This window comes from Condylura cristata, unplaced genomic scaffold (assembly GCF_000260355.1).
Source record: "Condylura cristata isolate star-nosed mole 26May11 unplaced genomic scaffold, ConCri1.0 scaffold00021, whole genome shotgun sequence".
Taxonomy (NCBI): Eukaryota; Metazoa; Chordata; class Mammalia; order Eulipotyphla; family Talpidae; genus Condylura; species Condylura cristata.
In genome coordinates this window covers 38488416-38512767 of record NW_004567122.1, presented here as the reverse complement: position 1 = coordinate 38512767, position 24352 = coordinate 38488416, and the positions used below count along the sequence as shown (strand labels likewise).

The 24352-nt window shown below is 48.1% G+C and overlaps 1 protein-coding gene across 1 annotated transcript; it reads right to left on the bottom strand.

Moving 5' to 3' along the window:
• Window positions 1–3245: 3245 nt before the first annotated feature.
• Window positions 3246–20386, bottom strand: MYOZ3 (myozenin 3). The gene is made up of 7 exons (XM_004686570.2): window positions 20355–20386; window positions 18785–18846; window positions 10865–11025; window positions 9738–9812; window positions 9510–9645; window positions 8964–9126; window positions 3246–5613 (listed from the first exon to the last, which is right to left on the bottom strand). The coding sequence occupies exons 2-7, from the start codon at window positions 18843–18845 to the stop codon at window positions 5445–5447; spliced, it is 765 nt and encodes a 254-aa protein (XP_004686627.1). The 5' UTR covers window position 18846; window positions 20355–20386; the 3' UTR covers window positions 3246–5444.
• Window positions 20387–24352: the final 3966 nt, after the last annotated feature.

The window sequence follows — 24352 nt, the reverse complement described above, 5'->3', positions numbered from 1 at the left end:
TCCTAAGTAAACCATTTAATATTACACCTAATACAACTTGAAAAAAAGGAAGAACCAAAATCCAGTCAGTAGAAGGAAGAAATAAAAATAAGTGGTAATAAATGAAATAGAGATAGAAAAGCCAGTACCAAAAAAAAGAAAAAAGAAAAGAAATCAATGAATCTAAGAGCTATGTACTTGAGAAAAATAAGCAAAACAGATAAACCTCTAGTTAGGCAAACAAAAGAAGAAGAGGAGGCTGAGGCGGGCAGGTGGAGAAGAGGAGTTGGGGAAACACTAACAAATAGAATCACAAGTAAAGAGGACAAATCACCACAGATAGTACAAGCATTCAAACTGTCATATTACTGTGCACAACTAAATATCAATAAATTAAATAACCTTGAAACAATGGACACATTTCTACCAAATCTACCAAGATAAACTCAGTAAAAATCAGATGAGTTGAAAAAACTTATCACAAGTATAAGAACTGAAACATTAATAAAAACTCTTTAAGAAAATAAAAACCCAGTATTATGTTTTTGCAGATGAATTTTATCAAATCTTAAAGACCTAATGCTAATTTTGCTCAAATTTTTAAAAAATACAAGAAGGAGTATTCCCTAATGCATTTCACAATGCCAACATCGGCCTAATATGATAGCAAAGACAGAACAAAAAAATCATAGACCAAAATCCCTAATGCAAAAATCTTCAACAAAATACTGCCCAAGTCTAATACAACATTTTATCACAAGAATTATATACCATGATCACACGGCAACCGGTGGCTGCAGCCAAAGACAGTTACAGGTGGTGCCCCCCTTGAGGGTTGCTAGATAGATAGGATAGATAGCCCCAGGGGAAAATGCTATAAATTATCATATTATGGGGTGGTAATAATAATAAAGTACTGCAGAGCAGCCCTGAATTCATTCAGAGCCAAAAACTGAAACCAAGGGCTATAGCAATATAACCCAAACAATAGGCAATTATTGTGCTACAGTTTGCAAAGGGCAGTGCTCAATAAGAGGCCAGGTCACTGAAAGTGGACTGTCATGTGTGTGCACAATTGCAGGAGACCTCAGGCTCCAAGAACAAGTCATGGGGTTTATTTTACAAACAAGGGAAACTAGAAGTTCACTGTATCCACAGGTGGTCGGCCATCTCACCCAGATAGATCAGTGATGGTCACCACTGGTCACAGGAGTGCTAGACAGCACTGGCCAGTGCACCCATCCCTGAAAGGCGGTATGAGTGACACCAAGTGTTAACAGCTCTTTGTGAGTTGTTGGGTGATACCAACAACAAGTAGTTCTTTGAGACACCAGGCCCAGGGCCTTTGGTGCTCCCTTCAGGCAATGTCTGAGACAAGAGTGGAGGCCCAGTCTCCGATAGAGTCCCCTGGCTTCTCTTCCCTCCTCAGAGGGTGGCTACTGGATGCTTCTTTTCTTCTTTCTTCTTTGTAGAAGACCCCAGGCATGGGGTCTTCCCTTCTTTCTCCTTCTGTCATCTCTTCTTGAGGGCCCTCTTCTCCTTTCTTGGTCTTTCTTCAAGAGCTCTCCTTCTCTTCGGGGTGCTCCTCTTTTCTTTTTTTTCAGGGGCCTCCTCAGCTCCCTCTGACCCTGGATTATAGGCTTTTTCACCCACACATCTGGTTGGACCAATCAACACCAATCAGCTAGCTCATAGCTCAGACCTGATTGGTTCATTACAAAATGGCGGTTATTGAGCTCAGAAACAACTGCCACAACTGACCACTGTTCCTGCCAGCTCCCACCACTGAGGCAGCTGGGACCAGTAACAATTCAGCCATAAACTTTAAAACTTTTTATTTTTGAATAATTTGTATTTACAGAAAAGTTGCAAAGATAATGCAGGGCGGGGGAGGGGGGCTTGTACATTCTTCACTCAGCTTCTCCTAACATTGACATCTTACATGGCCATAGTACATTCATCACAGCTAAGAAATTAACATTGGTACAATACTATCAACAAAACTTTATTTTGATTTCACCATTCCCTTTCTTCCTGTCTCTCCTTCCTCCCCACATTTTCTGTCCTAGAATCCAGAATCAAGCTACCACATTACATTTAATTGTAATGTTTCTGTTACCAGAATCCAGCTGCCTGAGCAGTGGGAGCCACCTCAGCTGTGGGAGCTGGCAGGAGCAGGGTGTTTCCTCACCCTACTACTCCACCACAAATCAGTTGTGGCAGTTGCTTCTCAGAACCCAGCAATGAACCTTTTACTTCCTGGATTGTGGAATAGACCAATCAGGTGTGAGCTATGAGCTGATTGTTGTTAAATGGTCCAATCAACCGCAGGATTACAAAATGGTCCAATCAGACTTGTGGGTATGGCACCCTGAAAAAGAATATAACCCAGGGTCAGAGGGGAAAAGGAACAGACTGTTCCAGCCTCTGAAGAAAGAAGGGAAAGACTTCATTCCTGGCCTCTGAAGAAAGGAGAGGCTGAGAAAAGAAAAAAAGAAACATCTAGCAGCCGACCTCTGAGGAAGAAAGAGAAGCCGAAGAGCTTTGTTAGAGACACTCAGTCTCTGACATCACCTGAAAGGAGCACGGAAGGCCCCAGGGCTGGTGTCACAAAGAGCTGTTAACAGTTGGTGTCTCTAAGTGCCTCAGGGGACTAGTAGTGACCATCACTACTAACCAGTGCTGTCTGTCCAGCAGCCTAGTGACTGGTATTCTGCTTGTAATTCTGTTGGACACTATCTGGATGAGATAGCTGGCCACTAGTGGCTACACTAAGATTTTTGTCTCCCTTGTTTGTAAAATAAACCCAATAGTTCTCAGAGCTTGAGGTCTGATGAATTTGTGCACATGCATGAGCACCCACAGTGATCAGGCACTGTCTTTTGTTAAGCTATTCCCCATAGCCCCCCACTGTGTGGGTGTTGTGTTGCGATAGCTCTTGGTTTTGGTTTTTGGCCTTTTGGGCAGGTCTCTTGTCTTAAAGGCCAGGAAATTGGTGGCCATTTCAACCTCTTGCTTGAATTCCAACCTCTTGGAGGTGGTATTCCAACCTCTTGCCCAATCACTACTGATTCAGTGTTCACATCTCACATGGCCATAGTGTATTTTGTCAAAACTAATAAACTAACATTGGTACAATACTATTAACTAAACTTCATTAGTCTAGAAGGACTAAGATATTGTTAATGGTTACTCTGGCATGTGGGATAGGCTGAATGCAGAAAGGTTATATGGAAGGAGCTATGTAGACAATTTCAGATTTTACTTCGTTTATTATTTTTTAAATTTTGCAGTAAATGTTTTTTAACAACATCAGCAAAAGTCACATCCCAGGCTCTCTCCTGTACCTGGTGGATGCTATTACCCTCCAGAGCAAAGCAAGGCCATCTTAGGACAGTCCGAGTTTTCCCTTCCTTTCCAGACACTTTTTTCACTCACTTTAGTGGTGAGTTTGCAGACCAGGGAAACATGACTTTAAAGGATAGCCTCCAAATGAAAGACTACATATCAACTGCAAACAATGTTAATAGTCACAACCCTTAAGACTGCGTGGGGCACAGTGAAGCCAGAGCAAAATGAAAAGACAACTGCAATTCCTTGTGCCCTGGGATTCCTGACCCTCTCATCACCCCTGGAGGAGACAGACAGGACATGAGGAAGAGGGTGATTCATGTCTGAAGGGAGCCTTGCAGAGACCATGGACTTTCCTTCAGACTTTTCTGTTCCAGTGACAGCTGACAGTTTGCTATCAAGCTTCATCCACTGAGCGATCATCTTTTCCAGTCAAAGGCAGTTGTTGCGGTTAATCATGACCAAGCACTTACTGTATATGTGCTGTTACCGTGCAGACAACCCTATTCAGGGACATTTTGTCTTCGCCTTATAGGTGAGGAAAGAGAGGCCCACAGGTGAGAAGTGACTTGCTTAGTTTCCATGGTTAGCAGTGGTATTTAGAAGTCATCCATCCAGGTTGACACCCTGCCTGACTTCTTAACATCTAAACTCTAAGCAGGATACCATGACTTGGTTCCATAGTGTGTAGGAACTGGCTTGGTTGGCCTCCAGTGCAGTGAGAGAGATGCCCAATGGAAGTAGACAGATTCCCATTTGGCTCTTTCCTGGACAAGCCATATCCCCCTTCTGAGCCTGTATATCCACTGCTCATAGAGCTATACTTTCCTCTTGGTGTTGTACTGGAAATTAGAACCAGTATATGTAGAACAACTAAGATCAGTCCAAGCATAGGGGTTCCCAATAAAAAGCTATCACCATCATATTTATCACCATCACCATCTTCATCATCACCACCATCACCATCAACACCATCACCACTTGAACTAGGAGACATTCTTTTTTCTCCTTTTCCTAATGACCAGAGTATAGCACCAAACTACTTGTGGTAGGGACTAGAATGGACCTACCCCAGCACCCACTTACGATGGAGAGTAGGGAGAGGTAGAAAGGACTCCTTGCAAGCCCCTACTTTGTAACCTGTCCTGTAAGGTGCTCAATGAAGTGCCTTTCTTTCCAGTCCCATGGTCACCACCCTAGTTCCGGCCTAATTTGTGTAGGAGTTCTGCCTTCTCTCCAATCTGTTCCACATAAAAACAAGCAGAGAGACCAACATTCCCTGGCTTAAATTCACTACCCATTTCCTTAGCAAAGCCTAACCCACTCTGGCCCTCACCAGTTCTTCTAACAAAACCCTCCTCACAACACCCCACACCTAGGACAACTCTGTGTCTTTGCACATGCTGATCCACCCTCCACATCAGCCCCTCTTCCTGCTCAAAGCCTCTGTGAAGCTTCCAAGATCTCTACCCCATATCCTGGGTTAAAGCCTTAGCTCACTGCCTCTTGGTGCTTTGTTCTTCAGGTCAGTGAGCATACAGGGAAAATGCAGTGATTTACTGCTGTCTACCTCATCCAGACGAGGGCCTGGTCTTACTCGCCACATACTCTCTGGGGCTGGCACAGCATCTAGTATAAAGTAAGTACCGGTAAATGTTTACAGCAAGAACAGATTCAACTTCATCTCAATAAGAGGAAAACCTTTCTAATCATCAGCATTATTCATAGGTAGATGGCTGCTAGTAAGCTTGCCATCACTGGGAGAGTATAAGCTGGAATCATGGAGCAGAAAATACAGCAGGGGCAATGTGGTTTAAATTCCTAAAGATACAAACCAGCAACAAATTACAGTGGAATCACCTGGGCCTATGGACTAGGCATAGAGAACCCTTAGCCCCTCTGGGCCAGCCTAGAAATCTGTGCTAGGAATAATGTCCCAGGTAATTCCGCAGCACACCCACACTTGGGAACTACTTAACATGGTAACCATTGAGGCCATTTGCAATGACTTGGTGCCTGAAAGCCCTTCTTAAACTGTGAGGTGACATCCACACGTTTTGGCTTCTGATGTTACCCAGACTCCGGGATCAGTGAATCCAAGATTCAGGTAGGAGCTACAGCTCCTCAGACTCCGGAAGGTTGCGGACCCAGCCCTGGGCCACTCTGTTGAAGTTGGGTCTGAGGCGGAGGAGTTCCAAGCCACTGGTGAACTCCTGCAAGAAGAGGGTCCCTGTTTTGGGCATGGCCTCTCCTGCCAGAGGTCCTCCAAAGGGCATCGGTGTCCTGGGGAGAGAAGAGCAGTAGAGAGGAGGGCACTGGCATGGAGGTCACCATGTGGAGTGCCTCTCTGTGGGCCTCAGTTTCCCCTTTTACACAATAAAATTCTGAACTATTGTGAACAGGTTTCTTCCTCCCAGCCTGCCTCCAGTAAGGATAATTTATTGCTTAGGAACAGAAGTGATATTTTCTGAGCTAGCACTGGCTCTCTTAGCAAAACTCAAGATTCCTCTTAGCTAAGCTCCAGAAGAGTAGACTGGGAAAATGTTTTTTCCCTCCTCTTGTCATCAACCTTAGAACAGTATACCCATAAACTTGAAACAGAAGGGGAGATTTGAAAGAACACTGAGACTTAGAGAAATGCAGATTACAATAGAGACATGCCATTTCTCACCCACAAGACTCACAAGAAGAAATAACCTGAGAATGGGGTAGAGTTGGTAAGGTGGTAGAGGCATAATTTCACTTATGTGGAAGGGTAATTGGTGCTGCTACCTTAGAGGATATTTTGGCAGCATCTTTAAAAAAAAAAAAAGATTACTTATTTATTCATACAGAAATGGGGGATAAGCCAGAGGTGCGGGGGTGTGAGAGACTTCACCAGAGACAGAGTGGGAAACAGAACAGGCAGATTGATGAAGTACACTGCTGAGGGGAGCAGCAGGCAGGTCAAGAGAGGTCTGCCGCACCTTGTGGGTCACCTCTGGGGCGGGATTGAACTCGCACTGAAGCTGCTGCACTAGCTTGCAGTGCTACATCCTAACCCACTGTGCCACCAGGGAGGGCCCTGGCAGCATCTTTTTTTTTTTTAAGATTTATTTATTTATTCATACAGAACTGGGGTACAGGCCAGAGATGCGGAGGGTGAGAGGCTTCACCAGAGACAGAGTGGAGAGCAGAACAGGCAGATCAATGAAGTACACTGCTGAGGAGAGCAGCGGGCGGGTCAGGAGAGGTCTGCCACAACATGTGGATCTCCTCCGGGGCAGGCGGGGATCGAACTCATGCGGAAGTAGCTTTTGATTCTTAGTACAGTGCTTTAACCCACTGTGCCACCAGGGAGGGCCCCCCTGGCAGCATCTTTTAACCTGAAAATGTGTAAACTGTCAGCCAGCAGCCCTGCCTGTAAGCACACAGTCTAGGGAAGCACAAGCATGTGTGTATGAGGAAGCAGACATGAGCAATGCATTAGTTACAAGCTAGAAACAACCCAATGGCTACCAACAGAGGAATGAAAAAGACAGAGGTCTACTCATGTGGTGGAATATTATACAGGAGCAAAAATGGAATGAAAAGCTCCATATGTATTAAGTAGGATAGATTTCAAATGCATAGTATTGAGTGAATGAAGCAAGCAAGTTATCAACAGAGATGCAAAGTATTAAAGTATACACACATAACAATGTTGTGCTCCCTAAATGTATGTAGCCACTCCCAGAAATTGTTCTGAAAAGGTACACACAACCTGGGAGGAGTGATGCCTTTGGGAAGGGAACTGGGACTGGAGGATGGTCAGCAAAGTGATGCTACTCTTACTTGTAGTTATATGGCTATTTGATTTTTTAAATACAAGCCTTAAAACTATTTTTTAATTTTAAGAATAAAAAGCATTGTTCATATACTTTCTTCCCCTCAGCCAGTGACCAGTAGGAAGAGGGGAGTGATTGCTCCAGGGTGGAAAGGCAAGCCCTGGACCAGGGCCTGTGTTCCAGCCAGAAAACCATTTCTGCCTGGACCACCCCAGCAGTGGCAGCCACAGACAGGCCCCATGAGAACCTACTGGGCAGTTTCCAGGCCCAGTCAGCCTCACAGGTGGGCCCTTGACAAGGAATCCAGAGAATCCAGAGTCCTGGATTGTCAGCACATCTTGACCATCAACACTCACTAAACCTCAGTGGCCCTTCCTGTCCCAGAAAGGACCTGGGCTCAGAGTCCCTAATTCTCTCTTCTTGGAGGGATGGCCTTGACCTGTGATACCTGAGGGAGGACATGGGTGGGGGCTGAGACCTGAGCTGGTCAGCCTGGAAGCTGGCTATCATGACTGAATATCTGCTGAGAGTTTAGGCAGGGTCTAAGGGTCCTAGGAGGAGAGAGAATGGTCTTGCCTGGTGAGAACCCCAGAATACCTGCCAATGGTCCGTGGCTCACATGGAGATCCTCTCATCAAGGCCCTCCTCAGCTATTTGAGGAAAATCACAACTTTCCATCCCTTCTGAAAGTCTCTTGTCAAGGCCAGTCATCTTTAATTCCCAGCACTCCCCCAGAAGGTCTGGTCTCTAAGCACGGCAGGCCCTGGCACCCATGTGTCTCTCTGTCAGACAGGCACGGGCTCCTTGTGTGGTCTGAGCAGATGCCAAAAGAGCTGGACTGAGGCCTCCTTTCTGTGGATCCTCTGCTTTCTCACTGACTACAGCCCAAGCCAGAGGAGCATTTTTCAGAAATAGCATCAGACAAGGAAGCCAATGGCAGTTGAAATGCCTCCCTAGTAGTCTGAGGCCTTCCTTTGGTGCCAAACTCCTGTCTTGACTCCTATGATTTGTTTCAAGTCCACAGGGGAGTATTAAATTTATCCCTCCCAAGTTCTCTCCTGTTAGCCTTCCAACCATCATCTTGGCCTGCAATAATCACAATAATAATCACATTTATTTTATTGTCAGAAAATTTGACAATAGCTGCTCATGTCATCCTCATAGCAATCTGAGGAAGTAGGTACTTTACAGATGGGGAAACAGAGGCTCAGAAAGGTTAAGTCACTTGCCAAGGTCACACAGCCAAGCGTGAAGTCCGCATCTCAGCGCACACTGAGGCCTCATGCTCCAAACAGTGTAAATCACTCCTCTGTGGCTCTCTTCCCTGGTGTCCAGCATTTCTCAGCCACACCCCATTTTGGTACAACCGCAAAACTAGTTCAGAGGCTCCTTCCAGACCAGTGTTGAAAATAAGGAAAAGGGCCAGCTGTCCTAGGCCTAGTAAGAGGTGGGGGTTGGGGGGTAAGGAAAGATAAGCAACTTTCCATCCATTAAAGAGACACAGCAGTGATGGAGAATAAGGACCTGCCTCTGGGTCAGACAGACAGGGACTTGGGTGTCAACCCTGCTGCGCTGCGCTTGCTGGGCAGGTGTTGGAGTTCACCACCCTTGTTCTTCATCTGGAGAAAGGGGGAAATTGTAGCACCTGCCCCACCCTGTTATGCGGAAGGTGCAGCAAAACTGGGGTACTTCCACCCATTCCTTCCCTGGGTATTTCCTGAGCATTACTGTGCAGAGTGGATTTCAAACACAGCTCAGGGAACGCAGGGTCTGCCGCGCGAGCCTTGCTCCCTGGCCTTTCCCACATCTCCCAAGCCGTCACCTTACTTGTTGAAATTTCGATAATCCGCCAGGCGGGGTGTGAGACTTCGGCCAAGACTCTGGCGGTCCCAGGAGCTGCCCGACTCCTGCCACGGGCAGCGGTAGCCCTTGGGGATGGCCGTGTGGTTGAACTTCTCCGGTGGGACGCTCTTCAGGGGTTCTGCATAGCCTAAGCACAGAGCGGGGCGCGTGGAGGTGGTCGGAGGGATTCCTGGGGCCCAACTTCTGCTTACTCTCAAGTCCAGCTGGCAGACATCCTTGGGGAGCCAAGACCCAAGCTGGGAAAAGTGAGTGTGGCGCCGTGGTCGGGGACTCCACAGTTGCTTCAGCAAAGAAACAAGAAGCAAGGAGGATGGGTACAGGGACTTGCTGTTCCGAGTACAGAATCAATTCTTGCTAAATTCTGGCCAGCTGTGAGACGTTGGCCTCATAAGGGCACTTCTCTGCGGATGCGTGTGTGTGGGGGGGGGGGGGGGACGAAGGGGGGCATGCACTGAGCCCACACCCCCCAAGCCCCTAGCCATGGTCCTGAGTCCAGGGAATCCCGCTCACCTGGTGCCAGAGTGCTGGAGCTGGGGGCACACTCCGCTCCGGCTGCTGTTGATGGGTCAAGCTCAGGGCCCCCGGGGGAAGCCTGGAGGATGTGGCCATCTGAGGGGCAGTTCTGCCCCTTGGGTCCATTGGCAGCCTGTGTGGAGTGGCACGCTCAGAAACCACGTCCCAGCTGCCCAGTTCCACCCCAAGAGCTTCTGCTCCGATCCAGGCCGCCTCCACACTCACCGTCCCCATCTGCTCTGCGCCGGTCACCACCATCCCCTGGGCACTCTGGCTCCCACTGCCACTCCCGGATGTGATCTGGTGGGGTGGAGGAGGCAATTCAATCTCCGAGGCTCAGTGGGGCATGGGACCTGGGACCTCCAGGCACCAAAAAAAAAAAAAAAAAAAAAAAAAAAGTGGGTGGGGGAGGGTGGAAGGCAAAAATTCTATCGGGGGGTGATGTTGGCGGGAAGGCGGGAATGAGTTAATAGTGTAGAGCGCTAAACCTGGTGACCTGGGCAGAGAAAGGCTCTGTAGTTAGTTGCTATTATGACACAGGCCCGGGGCAGATACTTACCCTCCCTGAGCCTCAGTTTCCTCTCTATAAAATCAGAATGATAATGATGATCAAACTCTTAGGACTCTATGAACATTGAATGAGATACACAAAAAGGGCTTTGCTAACATTGTCTTAGCTACATAGCAAAGGTGGGTGCTCTGTCTTTATTATGTTGCTACAGGGCTCCCTCTCAATTGCTCCTGTCTAATTTGGAAATGGAGTGAGGTATGGAAGAAAATGTTCCTCATTTGGAAGCAGCTGAAAGTGCCTGAAACCCCAAGGTATACCTTTCTTGCCTTCTTTCTCTGCCAGCCTGCTGATCCATGCCCTTTTACTTCTTCCAGTGTGAAGAAGAGAAAAAAGCATTCAGCATTTTCTCCTTTAGCTCAAGTCTAATCTAAATCCTACTTGCTGCAGTCAGCCAGAGCACGTGACTTCCCTCCAGCACTTCCTCTAGGAGCCCTGCTGTCTACAGCTCTTCCTGTCCGCCTTAGAGTTTGTATCTGGGGAGAGATGGCTGAAAGGCCAAACAACCTTCTAGGATCACAGAGGAAGGAGGGGCTCAATCTCATGAAGCATCACAGCCTTTCCCAGCTCCAACTTGAGGGACACCCCAGGGGCCAGAGGGCCTCACCTGACTCACTGTTTGACTTTGATCTCAGCACAGGCCCTCTTGCCTCAGTTTCCCCCCTGAACCGCAACCTGCCAATTTCCAGAAACACACACATACAAAAATAAAGAGTACAAGTCTCCAAGGCCCTCCTTCTATACCTGAAGCCCAAAGTAAATCCCAAAGGTCATGGGGACTTACTGACTGTTGGCTGGATGCAAGCTCAAAGGTGAATTTCTGCACACGGCGCTGTCTCCTCTGGAAGAGGAGGGATCCCGGGTTGCTGCTGTTGCGTAGAGAGAGCTCCTCCATCATCAAGTCCTGCGGCACACTCAGCTTCTTGCCCAAGTCCAGCAGGGGGACTACCGCGGAGAGGCCAGAGCAGGCGGTTACTCCAGAGCCCTCTCGACTTGGGCCATGCTGAGGGAAGCCCTCCCAGTTAGGTGCAATGTGGATGAGCCCTGTGAGAAGGCCCGGGCTTCCCCTTTGCTGATGTGGGGTGTCATCACTCTGTGAAATCTTTGCTTGCCTCATGGGCAAAAGTAATAGCTCCAAGATTAATTTGCATGAGCTTGGCAATGAAACTGAGCACCATTTCAGAGAGTCTTTGACCATTTGTATTTATTCTATCAATTTCCCCATGTAGCTGTTTAGCCACAGTGGCACAGTGAGATAATGATCAGATTCTAGATGTCTTTTAAAGGTAAGCATGGTTGGGCCCTCCCTGGTGTGACTCAGCGGGTTAGGACGCAGCACTGCAAGCTAGCTGCAGCAGCTTCAGTGTGAGCTCGATCCCCGGCCCTGGAGACTCACATGGTACCGCAGATCTCTCCTGTCTTGCCCACTGCTCCCCTCAGCAGTGTACTTCTTTGACCTGCCTGTTCTGCTCCTTACTTTGTCTCTGGTGAATCCTCTCACCAGCCCTGTACCCCAGTTCTATATGCATAAATAAGTCTTTTTAAAAAAAAATGGTAAGCATGGTTATGAGCTTAGACATACATAGATGAGTCTGTCTGTCTAGAGAGAGAAAGGGAAGCTGAGCCACAGGCAGGACAGGGAAGCTGTTCTAACACCCTTTAGAAGCCTGGGTCTGAGTCCTGAGTTCTTTTGCTTTTTTCTTTTCTTTTTACTGTACTGTTCTTTTAGCTTTTAAATAGCCTTTTACTAATTATAAAAATAACATAGGTGAAGAAAGAAAATAGAGAGATCATTAACAATATGACTCCTACCAGGATATTAATAGCTAGCCAATTTCACTTAGGGAAAAAAGAAGAAATCACCATTTCTACCACTCAGAGCTTGCCACAGCTCACACCTTAGTGTATATCCTTCCATATTTTTCACTGATTACATAAACATATGTGAGATTTTTAAATTTTTTTAAATAATATTATAGTTTATTTTTACATCATTTTGTGCATTTTTCCATCTCAGTTGCAATCCCCTTGGGTTTCCCATCACCAAATCACCCATGTGCCATCACCATAGTCCAGTACACTTTCCTCCTCTTCCCCCCCCCCATTTTTGATCCCATTCCCCACTCCACCCCCATAAAATGTCTCTGGTATATAGCTGTTCATTATTATTATTATTTTCTCCCCTGGCCCTTTATACTCCTGCTATGAGTGAAACTATCTGGCATTTTTCCTTTTCTTTCTGGCTTATCTCACTAAGCATGATCTTTTCCAGCTCTATCCATATTGCTGCAAAAGGCATGTGTTTTTTTTTTTTTTTTGGTTGCTGAGTAATATTCTATTATGTATATGTTTTTTTTTTTTTTTTTTTGGTTGCTGAGTAATATTCTATTATGTATATGTACTACATCTTTTTTTTTAAGATTTATTTATTTATTCATACAGAACTGGAGTACAAGCCAGAGATGCAGAGGGTGAGAGGATTCACCAGAGACAGAGTGGGGAGCAGAACAGGTAGATCGACGAAGTACACTGCTGAGGGGAGCAGCAGGCAGGTCAGGAGAGGTCTACCTCACCATGTGGTCACCTCCGGGGCAGGCGGGGATCGAACTCATGCAGAAGTGGCCTTAGCTTCTTAGTGCTGTGCTTTAACCTGCTGCGCCACCAAGGAGGGCCCCCACTTATTTCTTTTCTCATGGTTAGGTCTAGTTATTAGAGTCATTTAGAGGATTTTCAGGGCTGACAAATGTCCCTAGTAGTTTGGGGCCCAGTCCTGCTTTGTGCTTCCCCAATAGCAAAGTGGCATCCTTTTACACTAGTCCAACATGAGGCCTTTGGAGGAAAGGAGTGACAGAATGGTGAGGACACTGGTAGGGGAGGGACACGAATGGGCAGCATGACTAAGGTGTCCATCTCTACAATTGGGTACACATAGGGTCATATTCTGCTCTATAAGTGGAATTTTAAGCTAAGAGGCTAACTGAAATCTCCCAGGATATGAGAACAGGCTGAGCCCCGAGACCAAAGGACTAACACAAAAGGAGTGTAGAACCCAGACCTAGAGCCTGGGAAGGAGCACTCAGAGAGGTAGGAAAAAACCTGAGGAGTGTGCTGTCCTAAAGCTTAAAAGATGAAGGTATTTCTGAGAAGACACTTAACAATGGAGCCCTGTGCTCTGATCCGTTAAGTCAGGTGGGGCAACTGGAAAGTGACTGTATATTTAGTAACTCGGGGTTACTGGTAAACCTACAAAGGCAGTTTCTATGGAACATCTGGGTGCGAAAGCCCTACTGGAAAGGGTTCAAGAGAAAATGGACAGAAGGACATGTTTAAGCAGCCAACAGGGAAGCGACAAACCAAATTTAGGATGTGGGACATTCTACAGGCAACAGGCCCGGGGTTTTTTATTTGTTGGTTTTAATGAGTGAATGACATGGGAAAGGAGGAGTGTTTTATATTAAAGGAGATTATTAGACAAAACGACCAAACAAAAACAACAACCCTTATTTGGATTCTCATTAAAACAAACTGGAAAACTGGAGAAAGTTGACTATGGGATGGATTATTAGATGGCTTTAAATCATTCTTGCTAATTTTGTCTTTGTGGTATGTGAATAAATGTTCTTTTTATTACTTTTGCTCCCTTGTGAAGTACTTGGGGGGTGAAATGACATACTCTTTGGGATTTACTTTGGACTCCAGTAATTAAAGGGGGGCCTTGGAGACCTGCACTCTATTTTTATATGTGTGTGTCTGGAAATTGGCATAATAACATGTTTAAAAGAAAGAGACACAGTGAGAGAGAGAAAAAACTGGAGGCAGATGTGTGATCAAGAGGGGGTTGCTTGTTTTTCTCATTTTTAAAGAAGGTGAAACTAGAGCTTCTCTTTTAGCTGCTGGGAAAATCTGACCATGCAATAGTGAGAGGAAAATCTTCCTGTAAGAGTGTCCTGAAGCAGGCGCCAGGGGTGTGTGTCTGGGTTGGCTCAGACAGGTGCAAGTAGATCTCATGGACCAAGTCTGGCAGGAAAACTCAGATTATGGCACAGAGCAAGTGAGTGGACAGTTGTGGAGGAGGGCCTCGCAACTGTGGTCTCTTAGTTACTTCACTTTCTTCAGTGATATTAGAAGCAAGGTCATTAGTGAAGAAGGGGGAGGTTTGTTGGAGGCTGGGGGAGAGTAGAGAGAGGTTGTCCAAGTCTCTCAGAGACTAGTAGGGGCAGCGGGTGGACCAGGCTCGGCCATTCAGGTGCTGCAATTCATTCTATTCAGTGGAGTCCTCAACAGGGATTTTTTTTTTAAAGATTTATTTATTTATTCATACAGAACTGGGGTACAGGCCAGAGATGTGGAGGGTGAGAGGATTCACCAGAAACAGAGTGGGGAGCAGAACAGGCAGATCGACGAAGTACACTGCTGAGGGGAGCAGCGGGCAGGCAGGAGAGGTCTGCCTCGCCATGTGGATCTCCTCCGGGGCAGGCGGGGATCGAACTCATGTGGAAGTGGCTTAAGCTTCTTAGTGCAGTGCTTTAACCCGCTGCGCCACCAGGGAGGGCCCTCAACAGGGATTTTAAAAAAGTTTTTATTATTCTTGAACAACCATATACCAGAGACATTTTGTGGGAGTGGAGTGGGGATCAAAAACGGGGGGGGTGGGGAGGGAAGTGCACGGGACTATGGTGATGGCACACGGGTGATTTGGTGATGGGAAACCCGCAAGGATTACAATTGAGATGAAAAAAAAAGTACAAAATGATGTAAAAATAAACTGTTATAAAATAAAAAAAAGTTTCTATTCTTTCAGAAAATATAGAAAACACCTTCTACATTTTTGAAGAAAGAAATCGCTATCGTTTAAAAGGTGGGGATGGGGTTGGGGGGAGCAAGTTTCAGAAGAATATGTATCCTAACATCCCACTCATGTATTTTAAAAACAAGGATATGCTTATTTACTTGGTGGTTGTTAGGTGAGGGAGTCAAAAGCTGCGAACTCCCTGTTACAAATTAAATAAGTCCCGGAGGTACAGTGCACATGGAGCCACAGTTCATAACCCCGTCTATACTGCATATCTGAACGTGCTAGGAGACTAGATTCAGCATTCTCATCACAGGGGGAAAAACCGTAACTCTAAGCAGAGGTGGTCAACTGGACTTACTGGGGTGATCATTGTGCAACGTGTACAAATACAGAGTCAATATGTCACGCACCTGAAACTGGTGTCATGCTGTCCTTATGCTTTTTCACGTTGGGGCTAAGAGAGTAAGGAGGAAGAACAAGGCGGAAAGAAACATGAGGGACTGTGGTGCTGGAGTATGTGTGCATGAGTGGTGGGTGCACTGTTGTGGTAATAGCTAAATGGGGGTACCCCAATATTACCTCAGTTAAAACTAACTAAATAAATTTATATAAACAACAGGATACATAGCTTTAGGAATATATACTTATACTTTCATTAAAAAAATCTGCAAGGAGGCCCTCCCTGGTGGCGCAGCGGGTTAAAGCACAGCACTAAGAAGCTAAAGCCACTTCTGCATGAGTTCGATCCCTGCCCCGGAGGTGACCCACATGGTGCGGCAGACCTCTCCTGACCTGCCCGCTGCTCCCCTCAGCAGTGTGCATCACCAGTCGGCCTGTTCTGCTCCCCACTCTGTCTCTAGTGAAACCTCTCACCACCCCTGCACCTCTCGCCTGTACCGCAGTTCTGTATGCATAAATAAATAAATTGTTAAGAAAATCTGCAAGGAGATATGGTAGCAAATATTAGTGTGGATTCTTATGGGATGGGGGAAGAAGGGGACTACTTGCAGGGTTTTTTTTTAACAAGAACTTGTACTGCATATTTAAAAATAGCAAAGGCTATTTTTACCTAAATATATAACATAAAGTCCCCTGGCATCATATCTTCAAATACTACCCAGATAAGCTATGTTTGATATTATTTTTTAAAAAAATGTATTTAAAAAAAAAGTCTGTTTTACTAATCAATTCTATTTCTAGACATTTATCTTTGGGATGGGGGTAGGAGCGTGTTGCATAAATATACCCAAAGGTATACACAAGATGTTTTCTCCAGTGGGGTTTCTGTGAAACCTGGAGGCCTGGTGATGGGGCTGCCCAGACACCTCTTAGGGGTGAAGAATTCATCACCACCCCCTTCTGCAGAGTGCAGCCAGAAAAATAGAAGTGCCCCTTGTTCTGGGAGGAAGAACTCCTTGCGGCTATTCACAGGCCCACCCTGCAGCCCCCTCCTACCCTGTCATGGTATCAGAAACTGCCTGGGATACCACAGCCCCCACAGCCTAGTTTAGCACCCTGTCCTGACCTGCCCTGCTCCTCCTCAATCACTTGGTCTACTCCTACAGGTGCCAATGTAAGGGGGTTGTTTGCCCACTTTTTTTTTTTTTTAAGATTTATTTATTTGTGCATACAGAACTGGGGTACAGGCCAGAGGTGCAGGGGCGGTGAGAGGATTCACCAGAGACAGAGTGGGGAGCAGAACAGGCAGATCAATGAAGTACACTGCTGAGGGGAGCAGCGGGCGGGCCAGGAGAGGTCTGCCACGCCATGCGGTCACCTCCGGGGCAGGGATTGAACTCATGCTGAAGTGGCTTTAGCTTCTTAGTGCTGTGCTTTAACCCGCTGCACCACCAGGGAAGGCCAAGTGTTTGCCCACTTTTAAAGAAGGTGAACCTAAAACTTGACTTTTAGCTGCTGGGAAAATCTGACAATACAATATTGAGAGGAGTACCCTACAGCATTGTGACCATTAAGAGGAAGTGCACATAATTATTATATTCCCTATGTTGGGGGAGCAAGGGTGATGGGGGTTGGGGAGTGAGATAAACCATACCAGGATAGAAAGATGTCATATCTACTGCTAAATAAAAAAAAAAAAAAAAAAAAAAAAAAAAAACAAACAGCCAAAGGGCACGTAGCCCACGTGTGTATGCATTTATATAATTATGTAAACACATGAACAGAAGGTTTACACAAATATGTTAACGGTGATTATCTCCAGATGGTTCCATTATGAGGAACTCTTACTTTCAGTCACTCATGTATGTCTCGGTTGAATATTTTAGCAAATGGGTATATAATTTGTGGAACCACTCTAGCAAAGAAGTCTCTCTGGAAACCAAGAGCTCTGGAGTCCAACTGCAGCTTCACTTCTTGCCAGATGTGTGAGCATCTAGCTTCTCTGAGCAAAATGTGCAAAATGGGATAATGACATCTAACGTGTGGAGATGTTGTGAGGGTTGTGTAACACGAAGGAAAAGCACTGGCCCAGCATCTGATACCATAGCAGAGCTTTATTGTGACTTCACAAAGGCTGTCTTTCGGTGGGGAACTTAGTTCTGAAGTGGTTCATCAACACTGTAAAATGATCCACAAGTCCCACATCTCCAGTCTGGGGTAAATGGTGTGTGTCTGCTTTTGGGGGTCTGAAATGAATTAATTCCCTAGACTAAAGAATACCTTGCCTGTCTTGTTAGAACATCTCCTCGTTTGAATATCTCAACCCAAAAATTCATGGAACAAACAAAGATGCTTGCCATCAACAGGAGGAGTCCAGAACACACAAAAGAGGCCACAGGATGACCCACGCAGGCAGTCACATAGCTTGTTTAAACACTTCTCAGAGCCATGGAGGCAAAGCATGGCAGTGGCCTCTGCTGTGGGTCTGGGTCGCTGTCTACCTGCATCAGGATCATATGGGAAGTTCTAAATCGAGTGTGTGCCTGCCACCCTGCCGGTTGGGTCAGAACCCCTGGGGGAGATGCTGGGAACCTGTATTTTGATCCAACAGGTCACTTCGCTGTGGTTCTCACTGACGTTTGAGAGAGACTTATTTGAAGTCGTTTTAAAAATAATTATATTGCTCTAAAATGGGTCAAATAAGCAGATTTCTAATGTGAGGCCAAGAGTTCCGGGAGAGGTCTTAAATAGTTGATAAGCATGTATTTTTAATGACTTAGTTTTGGTTTGATTTTTTTTTAAAGATTTATTTATTTATGCTCACAGAACTGGGATACAGGCCAGAACTGTGGTGGGTGAGAGGATTCACCAGAGACAGAGCGGGGAGCAGAACAGGCAGATCGACGAAGTACACTGCTGAGGGGGGCAGCGGGGAGACAGGAGAGGTCTGCCACGCCATGTGGTCACCTCCAGGGCCAGGATGGAACTCGTGTTACAGTGGCTTCAAGGACCTTCATAAAGCGGTGCTTTAACCCATTGTGCCACCAGGGAGAGCCCTGATGACTTAGTTTTTAAGCGAAAAGGGTCGAGTCAGATTGGGTAGCCTGCTTTTGCCCCCATCCCACTGTCCCCACATCCTTTGTCTCAAGTCAGGAGCCACGGTCACAAAGAGCAAGAGTTAGTGCTGGAGGAGCAGGGAGCCATAGTGAGGACTGGAGCTGGGCACAGAGCCCTCACCTCCAAATGCGGCTGAGCTAAGGACTCTGCTGGGCCTTGGCCAGTCTCGGGCCATGAACCTCAGTTCCTGGGTGTGTGGACATTAGAGCATGATGCTCTCCCTCAACCATACATCTGAAGCTCCCCAGCCTAGAAGGCAGATTCCAGAGGCTCCTCGTGGGACCTGGAACTCATACCTGTTTGCCCACACTTGGGGTTAGCAGGCTCAAGTAGCTGCAGTCTGGGACTGACAAAAGATGCAGCGCATGCAACACGCAGGTTGGGTTCCCTTACCTTGTCCAGCAAGGTCTCCCACAGCAGCCATTTCTGGCCCCTTCTGTTCCTTGGGGATCATCCTGTGGAGGAGAGACTCCTGCTGATCAATCAAGCTGCCCAGGTTCTTCCCCAGATCTTCTCCAAGTTCCTAGTCCACAGAAGCCCAGCCCTGGATGGTCTTGGACAAGCCCCAAATTTGCCCAAGCAAGAAGGGTCTTGAAACTCTGTCCAGAGGAGGACTTGGTTGCCGAAGAAACGTGGTCGGGATGCTGGAATTCACACAAATCAGCTCCCCTGTGGCTAGGGAAGACTGTCTCACTGCGCATGGTCTCAGGGACCTGGGCCTGACTCTTCATGTGGGGGAGAACAGGGGCCTGGGATGTTGGGGCACAAGAGATAAGGACCTCAGTCTCTTGCCATGTACCAACTCAGGAGACCTCAAACCAGTGTCTGGAAGAGATTGGAGGCTTAAGTCATAGGAAGAGGGGTGTGGGGGTTAGGCTGGGATTGCCCTGAGGTCTGCAAAGTTGGGCCTCATTTTTCTGTCCCCAGTACTTAGCCCTAGAGCTTGGGGTCACAGGCTGGTCCAAAGAAACTGAGAGAACCATCCTTTCTCAATTCTCCATCCTTCAGGTAATGTACTCCCTCATCCTCCCCTCCTTCTTCCCTTTTATTCCTCTCCGCTTCCCACCCCCCACCCCTACCCCCAGGCATCTCATTTGTTTTCCAGGAATCTTGGAGATTTACAAATAAAATGATCTCTATAACCCTCAGGAACATCCACAGACCCCAAATCCAGATGCCCTAAGTCACCCCCAGGAAAGAAGCCTAAACCTTTGAGCCCCTGGCAGGTTACCCACCCCAGCGCTCCTTTCCTTTGCTTCCAGATTTCCTTCTGCTCCTGCAGAAGAAGCAGAGAAGCCGCCTGCCCCCATCCGTGTCCTCAATAACCACCCCAGCAACCTGCAGCCTGATCCCGAGCAAACCTGGAGTTCCCCAACTGCCTGTGTGAATGTGAGCAAGAGGTTCTCCAATTCTGTGCTTCAGGGGTCAGCTTGATCATGGGGATCCATGGAAGGGCTTCCGTGCATCCCCAAACCCTCTAAAAGAGATGGCAAAGAGAAGCACATCTGCATGCATTTGGGGCAGGAGGTGTGTGATAACTGCGCATGCTCTGACCACTCTGTTTCAGAGTTCACAGGCCTGTTTCTTGATAAACATCCCTTATAGAAATGTGCAGTCATTGAGAAGCGCCTTGCTTAGGAAACCTGCTTCCCCTCCTGCCTAGAGAGCCTAGAGTCCTCACAGAGCTATTGCCTCTCCGCACCTTGAATCCTAGCCATCACCTCCCCCTCCACTAAGCCACCCAGAGCTCAGAACCCTCCCTTCCTGCTCAGGAGTCAGGCTTCTGTGAGGCCCCATTCCCCCAGGGCCTGCACAGGGCCCTGTCTCTGCCTGGTGGGGGTGGGGGATCAGCTCATCTCCTCTGCCCACTCCCCACAGGTTCCCGAGCACCCCTGGGATCCTGGTACCTGAGAGATGGGACCCCAGTGGGGAGAAGAGCGTGCCAGGCCCTCAAGATTAACACCTCAGTTGGGGAGCTGGGAGTTGAGTGGTGTGTCCCTGTTGGTGGTCAGCAGTCAGCGCCGCCGCCCGGCGTGCCTGAAGCCGGCTGGCCTCAGCTGACGAGAATCCTTCTTGCCTCTCGTGGCTCACAGCCTTATTTCGGGCTGCAACAAGATCCAGGGCCAGAGGCTAAAAGCACCAGGCCCCAGGGAGGACAGGTGCCCGGCAGCAGGCCCTTGCAGAGAGAGGGGCTTGCACACATGTGAGCAGCATACACATATGCACACCCCAAAGTCCACTGGGAATGCTGAGTCAGTGCCTGTCACTTGAGGTGGATATTTGTGTTCTTAGTGCCTTATGGGAACACAGTGGGTATTTGCCAAAAGAATGAAAGATGGGTGCATGGGTTTGTTGTTTTGCTTAGTTTACTCTGTCCTCTCCTCCTCTCGATCCCGCCACTGTCTCACACCCTCTGTGCCTCTAACTATGAAGTGAAAGTGAATAAGGAAGATCTCTGTTCTAAAAGAACTCATCCAGGGAGTCAGAACCATCCAAAGCTTTCTGATCCATCATGGGAAAGGCTGGGAAGTGCTGGAAAGGCTCTGGCTTCCCAGAGGAGGTGTCTGACATCTGAGCCCGGCCTGGGTAGCTGAGCGGAGTTCAATGGGCTGAGCCAAGGGATCACAGGAACAAGCCACATGGCATTTGAAGATGTAGGGGTGACTGAGTATTTCCAGACCCGAGGGGGACAGAGTAGTGCTGACAGATGAGGCTAGACAGGGAGGCCCAGGCCCCAGAGGCTTTTCAAACTAATGTGTACTTTATAAATGGACACTGAACAACTTAAAGAGATGCACAGAGAGGTCAGACTGGCGTTTTCCAGTGGTATTCCTGGTTGTGTGTGGGTCCAGAGCGGGTTGGTAGGGTCCAGACTGGAGGCAGAAGGGTTTCATTGTAACCAGGTGAGAGATCCTATGGATGGCTGAACAGAGCAGTTCCAGGGATGGTGAGGAGAGGCAGAGGCACCTGAGGGATGCTGAGGGACCGCCAGCTCCAGGTGAGAGGCTGGATGTGGAGAATCGGGAGAGGCCACTCCTGATTCTAATGATGGAGGAAGGGAATAGGTTGGGCTGGAGGGCAGAAACTGAGTGCAATTTGGCATGAACTCAGCTTGGGGCATCCCGGGCCCCCAACAGGCAGAAGGTAATGTTCTAAGAAGTTCAGCTGAAAATGCATATTGGGTCAGAGGTGCCAGGACCACATCCAGGGAGATATTTGCAGGTTTGGGGGGGCGGGGGGGGACATCTGTGCCTGTATGCCAGGCAAGACAGCCCAAGGTCTGCCTCACAGGGAGGTGCAGTTCTGATGCCTGGACTCAGAAGTGACTTCTCCTAGGGCTTCTTCTACCAGCCTGGAGCCCTGACCTGACCCTGGAAGCAGCCTCAGCACACTGGGTCTGACCCAGCTTGGCCTTGCCCACTCTGGTGACAGCGCCCTGTGACAGCACCTAAGCCAGCCACTCATTACCCTGGTAGGGGAGCTTAGGCCTGGAGGAGTGTCACCCCAGTTAAGGGGTGACAAGACTGGGGCTCTAACTAAGAAAATTCTCCTTTGATCCTGAGTTTTCTGAGGTTCCCGATCTCCCCTCACAGGTTACTGCTTCCTAGGTTCCCATCTCATGTATCTCAAATATGCACATTCACCCCAATTCCATGGACTATCCCATGATTGGGGAAAGAGGAAGGCTTTACACACAGCTGAAAATCACACAGGAAGGCAGAAGGATGCAGAAAGCATTTATTGAGGGCCAGAGCTGAATTCTACAGAAGGCTAGAGACAGTACAAAAGCAAGCTTCATGAACTGGGAAGGGGACAGGGGTGGTGAGGAGGTAGAAGGCTTTGTGGCCTGAAAAGACTAGCCAGCTAGTATGGCAGCTGCTCAAGGCTGCCTCCTGCTGGCGTTTTAGGGGAAATGCAGGTAGAAGTGGATTTTCTAAAGCCATTGCATCACCAGATGCCAGACAGCAGGTCTTCTCTAGAAGAAGCCCCTTAGCTCCCATCTCCTCAGCTGCAAGGGACAGAAGCAGATGGGACCCTGGTTTAATGTGGTCACTCACCCTTGACTAAGCAGTAGTGAGTGCCCTCTTGTGTTGACACAACAGAGCCTATACCCCCAGTCCTTAGGCTTTAGGTATACTTTGTTCCAAAGCACCCCAGACTCTCCTTATCTCCTTATCATCCTTATCTCAGCTTTCCCCGGCCTCAATTAATGTTCCAGGCTTCATATCACTTAGATGCATGGGGCAATCTAGCTCTAACTCCAAATCACACTCTGTTCCTCACCTTTAGCAACATCCTGGTATGCTTTTTTCCCTATACATCTTTGATCCTTGGGCAATTCCAAGTCCCTCCACCCAGTATCCTAAAGCTGATATTCTGAACCTCTAGACGGTACCAGTCAATTCTGGGTACTATAGAACTCAGCTCCATTCCTGCCCATGTCTGTCCTGGGGTTGAATCAGAGCCACCAAGGCTTAAGGGGCGCCAGGCACTAGCTAGGCCAGAGCGTGTGCAGAGGGAGATGGGACAAGTCAGTGTCCTCTCATCTGGGCATGATATGGACATTCGCTGGGATATGAAACTGAAGAATGGGGTACTTCTTGAGGAAGCAGAAACACGGCCAGACGCTTCTATCACCTGCCAAGCTCATCTGCCCACCCAACACTCCACTGTTACCTCCCTCCTTTCCTAATGCCATGAAATCCATTTAAGGACTGGAAGGACGCTCAGAGGTCATCTAAGCTTGTCCCTGCCCTACTAGAATCTCCTCTATGCATCCTGGCCACTCTCCACTTAATTCCCCTGAAAAGGAACACTTTGCCTTCCTCCTTGCAAACGAACAACCTCAAGCTCAGGGTCATCAGGCAAAGCCACATGATAGCTCCAGATCAACTCCTTTCTCCTCCACTCAGCTTTGAAAGGGCCAGCACTGAATTCTAAGAAGGCTAGAGGCAAGAAAGGGCCCAGAAAGAGCAGATTGGGTTGAATGCACCTAGAGCTTTTCTGAAGGCCCAAGCCTGGGCCTGGGGGTATCTTGCAGCTTTCTTCTCTGGCTGTAGATGAGATGTCTTGGATGGTCTGAGCTGGGGTGGCCAAAGGCATGAAGAGGGCTCTGGGAAGAGGAATCTTATGCTTTTCTCTGAAGGGGCCAGCAGGGCACCTTGGGCTGGCCTGGGAGACCTCTCTAAAGGTCACTGTGGTAAAAATAGATCTTGTTTGGAAAGGGGTGGAAAACAACTGCTCCTGCCCAGGACTTAGTGCCAGGGAGGCGGATGGTCAAGCCAGGACCTGGACAAGGACTTAGGCCTGGGATTTCTGAACACACCCCTTACTTGCCAAACTCCAGAGAGCAGAGGTTGGAGGGGAGAGGCTGGAACCCTGGAATGCAGCAAGTCCAGGGGTGCATATACATAACGCCTGCCTCTTCCAAGGCATGTTGATGTGTGTGCGTGTGTGTATGTGCTTTTGTAGATGGGAGGAGAAATATAGAAGTTTGGAGACTGCCTTGACCACGGTCCCATTAAACAGATGGATAAGCTGTAGGTCAGACAGAAGGTTTTTCCCAGGGCCAGAACAGCTGGATGACAGGGGGGGGGTGGAGGGGGGCGAAACCCCAAACCCAGCCTACTGCTCCACCGCAAGCCCAGAGCTCTCCTTCCCTTATCTTTATGGCTGTGTAAAGAGACCAAACCCCTTGGGACTTGTTGCCAACGTCACCCGAGCCCACGGACCCTCCTGGCTGGGCTGTCGAGGGTAGGTGGGTGGGGAGGAGCGGGCTTTAGGAGGTGCAGGAGGCCTCGGCCGGGAGGCTGCCTCGCTTGAGCCTCAGGCTGCCGTTCCAGCCGCGAGGGCAGATGTTGTAGCCGAGGATGCCCGGCGACTTGGCTCCGGAGTCCTCGGAGTCGAGGGACACATCGGAGTCCGTGGGCGAGCGGCGGCAGGGGAAGGGCCGGGGCGGGA